The sequence below is a fragment of the Benincasa hispida genome, chromosome 9 (assembly GCF_009727055.1).
Source record: "Benincasa hispida cultivar B227 chromosome 9, ASM972705v1, whole genome shotgun sequence".
NCBI classification, from domain to species: Eukaryota; Viridiplantae; Streptophyta; class Magnoliopsida; order Cucurbitales; family Cucurbitaceae; genus Benincasa; species Benincasa hispida.
In genome coordinates, this window is record NC_052357.1 from 87,806,164 (window position 1) to 87,816,356 (window position 10,193).

Here is a 10,193-nt window from a genome sequence, read left to right on the forward strand (position 1 = left end):
AAAAAAAAAAAAAAAAAAAAAAAAAACTTGTTTTTTAAAAAAAAAAAACAAAAAATACAAAATCAAAACCCGGCGGGTCATGTCTGTCGATTAGCCATTTTGTTTCCCCAAGCGGGTATTCTATTTTTCGCGCTTTAAAAGTTAAAAAGTCGAACCACTGCCTGAGGAATTTCTGTTTCGGCGATCTCTTCTTCAAAGGAATGGCATCCGCTTCCGATTCCCGTTCAAACGGCGTTTCCGGTAGAATCAAATCCGCCGCCACAATTATGCACTCCGAGAATCAATCCCTCCTTGCCGTAACTTGCTCGATACTGCTCTCTTACTTCTTTCTCTGCTTTCAATCTCTTGTTCTGATTGATAAACGAGATATTCTGATTGTTCGAGACAATGAAGTTGCTGTTGCTAAATAAACGTTGTTTTTAGCTTTAACATCTCCATTTCCTATCGAGTATCAGTTCCAGTTCTGTATTCCCTTCATTTTGCGCTTTGAACTGGGGTTTTCTTGATTTCTGAAAGCTGAAACGTTAGGGTCGAGATTATCTTATTGATAAGAATGATTCATAAGGAATTTGACTAATGATGATGGGTTATTTGTTAATTTTTTTTATTGGATTTTATTGTCTTAATTTCAGGAATTGCGGAAGGCGCTGATTATGATGAAGGAAATTGGGGTGGAATTGGAGAGGGACAATCAGTCCAGGATGGTATTGTGAATTATGGACCTTAATTTCGAGCATCATAAATGATTGTCGTTTGTTACTTTGGAAAAGAATGTTGTTGGGTTAGGATAAGATCTTGTAATAAAATACTAAGAAGCAAAGTCTACATAAATTTCAAAGATGTTTTCTAGGACTCTTTTCGTAAGGCTTTATTTTAACATCTTTGGAGTTTCTTTCTTAGTTAATTGAAAATAAGATAAAGGAAAACAAGATATATGTGCAGGGTATTGGGTTTTGGAACTTTCATTATAAACTAGTCACTTTGTCGAACTGTTCAAAATTCAAATATTTGGAATGCATGTTTCCATTTAGTGATTGTGCTACCATCATACATTTTTGTTTTTGACAGACTTTCTGTGGATGCAACGATATGAATAAGATTTATTTGAACTGATTCCTTGCTTAAAAGTTCTGATATTGGTTTCAGTAGGTGTACATCTATCTAATTTCTACTCCACATGCACTTTTTGGTGAATTTTCTGCTTCTGTCTATCAGATCCAATCTAAGGATAAGAATCACTGTTGTTTTGAACTCTTATCCAATAATTTACTTGGTATTTGAACATGATCTTAGGTCAAGGAGCTTGAAAATTCTGTTGTCGAGCTGTTGAGTACCTATGAAAACTGTAACAATTTTTCATTGGCAATTCAGTCGGTTGGAAATATATATGAACCAAAAGAAGAGGTGCTTAAATCTCTTTCCATGTTGAATTTTCCACTACACATGCTTTTGTTAATTTTGATTGTGTAGGTTCCTTCCTTTTCAGACGTATTATTTTATGTTGATATTTTTAGTTAACAGATTTTGGGAAACTACTTGATGATGAAGTTGCAAAAGTCAGCCAAGATTCATCTTCAAATTTGATGAACCATTCAATAATTCGGCAATTTAGAGAAGCTGTTTGGGTATGCATCTTCATCTCTTTTTCTATAGTCTGGGAATGGCCTTGGCACCCAGAAGAAAATAGATCAGAAAGCCAGGGAATAATTTTTCCCTTTTAATATCAGATCTGATTATAGTTAATTTTTTATCGCATTATCTCACTTTTGTGATTTCTATCGATTGGGCTACAACACTGGTTATGCATGGTTGTAACAAAAAATCCTCAAATATGTGCAAATAATTGTCCCGAATCTGTGAAAATGCCCAAAAGAAAATACATGAGTAGTAAACAAGAGAAACTATTTTACCTATCTGCAATTTACAAATATTTGGAAAGCATTTTATTGCTCTTCCAATTGTAGATTTAATTCTCTCCAGTGCCTTGCCTATCTCCCGGTATTCTTGCAGAATGTTCATCATGCAGGACAACCAATGCCAGGCGAGGAGAAGGAGGACATTGTGATGACCAGTACTCAGTGTAATCTATTGAATGTCACTTGCCCGTTAAGTGGAAAGCCTGTCATTGAATTAACAGAACCCGTTCGCAGGTATATTGCATCTAAACTTATTTTGATGAAGGATAAAGAATTGGAATTATTTCTTTTACTATTGAAAAAATAAGTCTGCCCATCCATTCGCCATGTTACTGACAGCATGGATGTTTAAAGGGAATGGCTACATACTTGCGTTATTTTCTCTGGTTACATTTTTCAAGTGGGTTCCTGAAAATGGAATGAACTAGTCTGCCACTTTGATCTTCTTCTTCCTCTTCTTCTTATGTTTCAGAGCTGAGTCTTTAAATTGTATTTTTGTTCTTTAAACAAGTAATTGTTTTAGGTCGTGGAGAAGGTTCATTCACATGGATTTGGCCTTCTTGTTTTGTTTTTGTTTTCTTTTTTTGTTTTCTTTTTTTTTTTTTTTTCTTCTTTTTGTTTTCTTTTTTTGTTTTCCTTTTTTTCCTTTTTTTTTTATTTTTTTTTATCCTATGGTTTCTGTTATGGATCAGTACAAGTGTCTGGCCATCGTGCATTTAAACACTTCTAATAAGTCTCTTTTTGTCTCTACCTTATGCAATGTGTAGTGCGGAATGCAAGCATGTATATGAAAAGGCAGCAATAATGCAGTACCTTAAATCCAAGAAATCTCGCGCTCAATGCCCAGTTGCAGGTATTTGGATCTACTACATTACATATGCTACATACCTAGAGATTGTTTACATTGGCTTGGCTCACTTGACCTCTCTGTCCTTGTAGCCTGTCCTAAGATGTTGCAGTCCGATAAGGTCGTGCCTGATCCGTTCTTACAGATTGAAATTGATGAACTGCGAAAGATATCTAGGCATTCTGATAGGATACAGGACTTCACAGAGCTTGATGCAGATTAGCACCACTGAAGTAGTTTCTTTTCCTCTTCCTTTTTGTTGTTTTTATTGGCGTTGTCATCCTTGTCGTCATTGTTGCTGGGGTCATTCTCTGGATCAAATGTTTTGCTTGGTAAGTTGAGCTAGTTGGGATGTATATGGTATCTATAGTTTGTCTATATCGTCTCGAGTTGAATGGAGAAATTTGGCTTCATTGACAAATTGCCATTGCCCTTTATATTTCGAGTTCTTTTCCTCCAACGCCAGTGTAAAAATCATTACAGTTGAGAGATTGTTTTTGAGAAACATCTTTTAGAACATTGAAAACAGGACAGAAGCAAAAGGCAACGTTGTGTTACTGTTTGGGCGATTTATAACAATAATATTTATAAAAAAAAAAAAAAAAAAAAAAAAAAAAAAACAAACACATTTGAAGAAACTGCTTAAGAAAATTGTGGAATGTGCATTTGAATCTGTAGCATTCATCAAAATAAAACGGAAGCAAATATTAGGGGTTTTCAAAAATTGGATGACCCGAAAAAGTTGGATCAAACCGAATTTAACTTGTGAGGTTTGGATTGGGTTATCAATAGTAACATCTCGAATTTTAGAAAAATTTATGTTAATTATCTAAAATTATTGAGTTTAAATTTCCCTTTCATTTGGGAAATTGAGATTAAATTGAAATAATTGAAAAACTTTTATTGGTCAAATTGAATTTAATTGATTAAATATTTCAATTAATTATTTTGAAAATATTGAATTTTGTTTCCCTTTTATTTTGGATTTTAGGGTCAATTTAAAAAAAAATAAAATAATTTAAGGAGATAATCAATTTTATGTTATTTTGAATTGATTTAAATATTTGGAAGGATTTAATTTGTATCAAATTGATAGATCTTATACCATTTAATTTTGGTTTTTGAAGTCAAAATTAAGATAATTTGAAAAGTTAATTGATTTATTAATTTAATAGAATCTTTGGAGATATTGTGATAAAAATATTTTATTTATCTTTTTAAAATTTGAAAAAAAAAATAAAAGAATTGAGATTTTTTCGAAATTAAATGAGAGTGAAAATAGGCCAAAAATCGGGGAGAAAACAATTTGGTTTTAAGTGACAATTTCCACAAAATTTTCGATTGCCGAATTTTGAACCGTTGGATCGTGCTCAAATTTGGTCAGTCTGTTCGAGGCATAGAATTTTATTTTGAATGGTTGGATCGTTGTTTGAAGCTCTGATACCAAAAGCTCTTATACCAACAGTAACGACTCAACCTTTCGAGTACTCTAACAAAGGCCGTTACGACTAAATACACATTTAAAACCTAGATATTTTGTTCTAAAAAAATTCATTAAGACAATAAGGATATTTTTCTAAAATAAACTAAAAAATAAATAAATAAAACTTTTATTCAGGGTCCCCTAAAAAAATAATATTCATAAAGAAAACATTCAAGACGTTAAAATTTGTTGTCACAATAAATTCTAGTAAAAAACATTCAAGTGACAAAAACATAGACTGAGCGGAAGCGATTTCTCTTGTCCCCATATGGCTCTGTCACGTGTTTGTCACTCGCAAACCTGTTCCTGTCACTCACCAACCTGTTCCTGTCACTCCTTGAAAAAAAATATAAAAATAAATGTTGAATATAAAAGACTCAGTAAGTGATCCTATTACCGAGATCAGGCTATGCATCAATGAGCAGAGAATGATGGGTCTGCAGCTCAAACAACTACATCTGTCTTAGATGATGAAAAGGAACCAAAGTACGGCCACAACTACTTTATTGACCGTTGCCTAATTCTAAAAAAAAGGGGGGTTAATTTGTAGTACAGGACTGTGTTTGGTTTCGATTTTGGTTTTGGAGAACCATCATCTTCATAAACCACCCTTTCTATGTGGTGAAGGAGTTGAGTGAGCTACCTGATCCCTAAAACTACCTTCATTTTCCCTAAATGATGTACACCATGCCATTTTCTTATCTTGAAGAAACCGGAGCTCGAAGATTGTGATATACACCATGCCATTTTCCCTAAATGATATACCCTATAGAAAAGTGAGACACTGTCAACGTTCAATCACTTTACACAATTAACCCAAACTCAATTCAAATCAGGGATCAAAATGCTCCAGTCAAATAATAAGAAAGAGTATGATAGAATTCATCGTCTCTGTGAGTCAAAAGGCATCTTAATCAGAAAATCATGCCCATATACCTCTGCACAAAATGGCAGAGCCGAGCGTAAACATTGACATATAGTCGAAACCGGCCTCACACTACTTGCACAAGCATCCATGCCTCTGTCTTTTTGGTAGGAGGTATTCTCAACAGTAGCTTATCTTATAAATGGAATGCCTACCACCGTGCTACAAGGTAAAGCGCCCATCAATGTAATGTTTTGCTCTAACCTTGATTTTTTCAATCTCAAGACATTTAGATGTGCTTGCTTCCCCTATCTAAGATCATACCACAGTAAAAAATTCCAATTATACTCGGAGAAATGTGTGTATATTGGTCCCAACTCACATCACAAGGGATACAGATGTCTCAGTCCATGAGGTCGAATATACACCAGCAGACATGTGAAATTCAATGAGAATGACTTCCCCTTTGCATCCTCATTGTGTACCATGATAGCCCAGACGACAGACAAAACGATCGCTAAACCTCCATCATTTAGCACGATCGCCCAGACAACTGGCTAGAAGAAAGACAAAATGATTGCAGTCATCATCGTTTAGAACGATCACCCAGACGACAGACAACACAATCGCTCAGCTACCATCGTTTAGAACGATCGCCCAAACAATAGACAACACGATCGTTCAGCTCCCATCGTCTAGAACAATGGCCCAGGCGACAGACAACGCGATCGTTCAGCTCCCATCGTCTAGAACGATCGTCCAGACGAAAGACAACACGATTGCTCAGTCTTCATCGTGTAGAACGATTGCCCAGACAAAAGACAATGATCGCTGAGAGTTCATCAACTAGACAAATCGGTGAAAGTCCATCCTATAGAACGATCACCACAACGAAGAACCACACGATTGTTGAAATTCCATCGTCCAACACGATCGTCCAGGCGATAGCCCCCACCGTAGCTGAGTCTTTAGTCCCAAGCCTTCAAACCATACTCAATAACCTGCTTTAGTCACAGTCATTCCTACACCTCCATCCGCTCCAGACCACGCTTCAACCACTACAAACCAAACATCCGTTCTAGGTTATGTATCCTACCACATTTCAAATCTCTCCCTGACGATGAGCTCTACCCATCATTCACCGGTGCCCCTGACTCAAACCAGCCCAGCCTGACATGACAGCCCCACTATACCACATATACCATATTCTACTGATAATCCATCCTTTACCACCTCGCCAAAGCCTGCCATCTCTTCCCGCTCCTCACCAGTTCCCAATCACCCCATGATAACAAGAGCTAAAACTAGCATATTTAAACCCAAAGTTTGGATAACAAGCAAAACTACTGATTAGTCTCAAACAGAGCCCATAAGAATCACAGTTGCACTTGCAACTCCTCAATGGAAGAAGGCTATGGATGAGGAATACTCAGCTCTCATAAAGAACAAGACCTGGACATTGGTTCCTCCATCTCCATCACACAATATAGTTGGAAATGAGTGGATATTTCGACTCAAGAGAAACATGGATGGCTCAATACAGAGGTATAAGGCCCGATTAGTTACGAAGGGCTTTCATCAACATCATGGAGTGGACTTCTTTGAGACATTCAGCCCTGTCGTGAAGTCTTCCACAATCCGATTAGTAATTAGTGTTGCTTTGTCACAAGGCTGGTCTCTCAAGCAACTTGACTTCAACAATGTGTTCTTAAATGGAAAACTCGTCGAGGATGTCTATATGTGCCAACCACCCGTGTATGTCAATTCTCTATACCCGAACCATGTCTACAAACTTGACAAGGCTATTTATGGCCTAAAACAAGCACCACGAGCATGGAATACTGTCCCAACCCTGTCTTAACAAAATGAGGATTTCATCAGTCTCGATCGGACATCTCACTGTTTATCTACCGCACGATGGGCTCCATAATATTTCTACTTGTTTATGTTGACGACGTCATTATCATAGGTAACAATTCTCAATTAACAGAGTAACTCATTGAAACTCTTGATGTTCAATTTGCACTTAAGGACCTGGGACAGCTTCGGTATTTCCTGGGAATACAAGTTCATTTTCTAGAATCTGATCTCCTTATAAATCAATCCAAGTATGTGGATGACCTACTGCACAAGCTACAGATGACTGATGTGAAACCAATGCCCTCACCAAGTATGCAAGGCAGAAAACTATCGAAGACTGATGGGCAGCCCATCTCTGATCCTTACATATATCGCAGCACCATTGGCGCCCTTCAGTACTTAACTCACACACGGCCGAACATCACCTATGCAGTCAACCAGCTGAGTCAATTCCTACAAACTCCAACTGATGCACACTGGCAGGCGGCTAAGAGAGTACTTCGCTATATTAGCGGCACAAAACACTATGGCATTTACTTCCAACTAAGCCCGAACTTACATGTCTCTGCCTACTCCAATGCTGATTGGGCCTCCAATCTCGGTGACAGAAAATCGGTTGCTGCCTACTGCACATTTGTAGGGAATAACATTGTATCATGGTCCTCAAAGAAGCAAACGGTCGTTGCACGGTCGAGTACAGAATCTGAGTACAGGGCACTAGCTCATGCTACATCCGAAGTCCTCTGGCTTCAACAACTACTCAATCAAATGGGATTAAAATCAAGAACTCAACCGACCATATGGTGCGATAATCTAGGGGCAGGGGCCTTAGCTGCAAACCCGGTGTTTCACTCTCGAACTAAACATATAGAAATTGACATCCACTTTGTCGGGACCATGTTCTAAAAGGCGAAATCACCATCCACTATATTCCTTCGGCAGACCAACTAGCTGATTGCCTCACCAAACCACTCAACAACTCCCACTTCTACACACTGAGATCCAAACTGGGAGTACTTGAAGTACCCTCCAGTTTGAGGGGGGATGTTAGGGAAGAAAATAAAGATGAAAAAGGCAAAGGGAAAGTGGAAGAAAAATAGAAATGAGTCACCACATTCTATTGAGAATTTGTTTTCTCTCCACCAACCAAAACAAGCCAAGTGTAATATTCTTTATTCTTTTGTATTATTATGTAACCACATTATAGGACAATGTGTATATAAAGTAATAGGTTGTATATACCAAACATTGATTGAATACAAAGAAAAAGGAAGTCGAAAAGATATTCTCGAAAATCAAATCTCTTATTGTTAACTAGGTTGTTCAGGTGTGTTTTTCCCCTTTTTCCCTCGTTTTTTTCTTCGTTCATGAATCTCCCGTTAGCAGTCACAAAACTTCCGTCTCTAATTTTTTTTCTCTTCAATCGTTTCTTCTTTTTTGTGATATTGCTGCGAATTTTCGATCGCCTATAAGCTCCATCTCATTTGTCTTTTTCCTCTTCTTATTCCACTTTCTACTTCAATGTCACCATGTTGCTCTCGTTTTCTGCTTCAGTCCTCCATCCATTCGTTGTTTGCCTTCAAAATGTGATCAAATGAGTCTATTTTTCTGCATCTATTATTTATTTATTTTTTCTTTTTTTTTTTTTGTATCTGTATTTGCTTGTCAGTGACCTCTAAATATGATACAGTGCATTTGCATTAATCTAATTTTTCTTTTTTATTTGTTTTAGGCTCTGAAGTTTTTTTTAATCAATTTTATGATATGGGTATTTTGGACATTTGCCCATTATTATTTTGATTTAAATAATTTTTTTTTTTTTTTATATTTTTACGATTTTGAAAACTTCTTACTATTTCTCCAAACTAAACTTTAAATTTTACTATTTATCTTATTAGCACAAACTTTTTTATGGGTTGGAAGTTGACACTACACCCATATTAATGTTGCCTTCTGAAAAGGAAAGGTATTTAGATTAGGATATTTATAATAGATAGTAAAATAAATATCAGATAGTAAAATAAGAGAAAAATCTAAAAATATATTACATCTTTAAAATATTTGTAAATATGGGAATGTTGACTAGTCAACATTTGAATTTTTCCTAGTTTCCAATTTCTCCCTCTTTTGTCTTGTCTTGTTGTACATGATTTTTCTTTTCTTTCTCCGTTTTTGCTTCTTCCATTTTTTTCATAAGAATTATGAGACTGAGTTTTGTACCCAATACTTGAAATTACCCAATTCATAAGTGACTTAACACCAACAAGCCAATCATCAAGTTTCATTATTATAACAAAATGTTAAATATAAATAACAAATAAAAACGAATTTGAAAGAAACTATTTTTTTAGTATACAAATTTGCACCATTTTTAGAAACGTTTTTTAAAAGTTTGAAATAAGAAACGAGAATAGTTATTAAACAAGTTTATTTCTAAAAAAAATGAAAAATACCGTAATATTTGTTTACAAAATCAAATGAAGAAGAAGGGTTCAGATTAGTTGTTTTCTATTTTTATGGAAGTGCCCTTGAGAGGTATCAAAAAGAAAATGGACCGTTCGAATATTAGGAAAGGATAAAGAAATGGGCAATAAGGTGGTCTAGCTCATTGATAAAAGTTACCACTGATAGCATGTTATCGGTGATAGAAACTAACACTGATAGCACGTTATCGATGATAGAAACTACCACTAATAGCACGTTATCGGTGATAGAAGCTACTACTGATAACATGTCATCGGTGATGGAGAGCTATCACTGGTAGTATGATACCAAAGAGATCATTGATAGCATCTTATCAATGATGTTGTCAGTGAAAGAAGCTTTCACTAATAACCACGATACGAGTGATATTAGTGATATCGGTGATAAAAGTTAGGTGAAATCTATATATCAAGCTGCTTTGAAAGTTCATAACTAGTTATAGAAATCTATCATTGCTAGCTTTAAGTATTAATATTTTAAGATTGATTCTAATTGATGAAAGTCTATCATTGATAGCGACTAATAGCCACTATCAATGATAGCCACGATAGAAGATTATTAGTGATAGCTACTAAATTAATCTTTCAAAGTTGATAGTCATTTATGAAAATCTATCAGTGCCATTAATTGTTTTCCATCATCGTATAGCTCAATCTTTCAAAGTTATTGGTATTTTTTCAATGTTGATAACTACTTATAAAAAGTTTATTATTGATAACCACTGATAGCCTTAACTAT

General features: G+C 35.6%; 1 protein-coding gene across 2 annotated transcripts; it reads left to right on the top strand.

Moving 5' to 3' along the window:
• The first annotated feature begins 91 nt into the window (after nt 1-91).
• LOC120085234 (E3 SUMO-protein ligase MMS21) lies at nt 92-3,184 on the top strand. 2 transcript variants are annotated; one of them, XM_039041131.1, is made up of 7 exons: nt 92-296; nt 633-704; nt 1,294-1,404; nt 1,515-1,625; nt 2,011-2,150; nt 2,684-2,769; nt 2,856-3,184. In XM_039041131.1, exons 1-7 carry the CDS (start codon nt 201-203, stop codon nt 2,984-2,986), a joined length of 747 nt encoding a protein of 248 aa, XP_038897059.1. In that variant the 5' UTR covers nt 92-200; the 3' UTR covers nt 2,987-3,184. The 2 variants fall into 2 exon arrangements, with proteins under 2 accessions (XP_038897059.1, XP_038897060.1); XM_039041132.1 differs by having other exon boundaries at nt 154-460.
• The last annotated feature ends 7,009 nt before the right edge of the window (nt 3,185-10,193 follow it).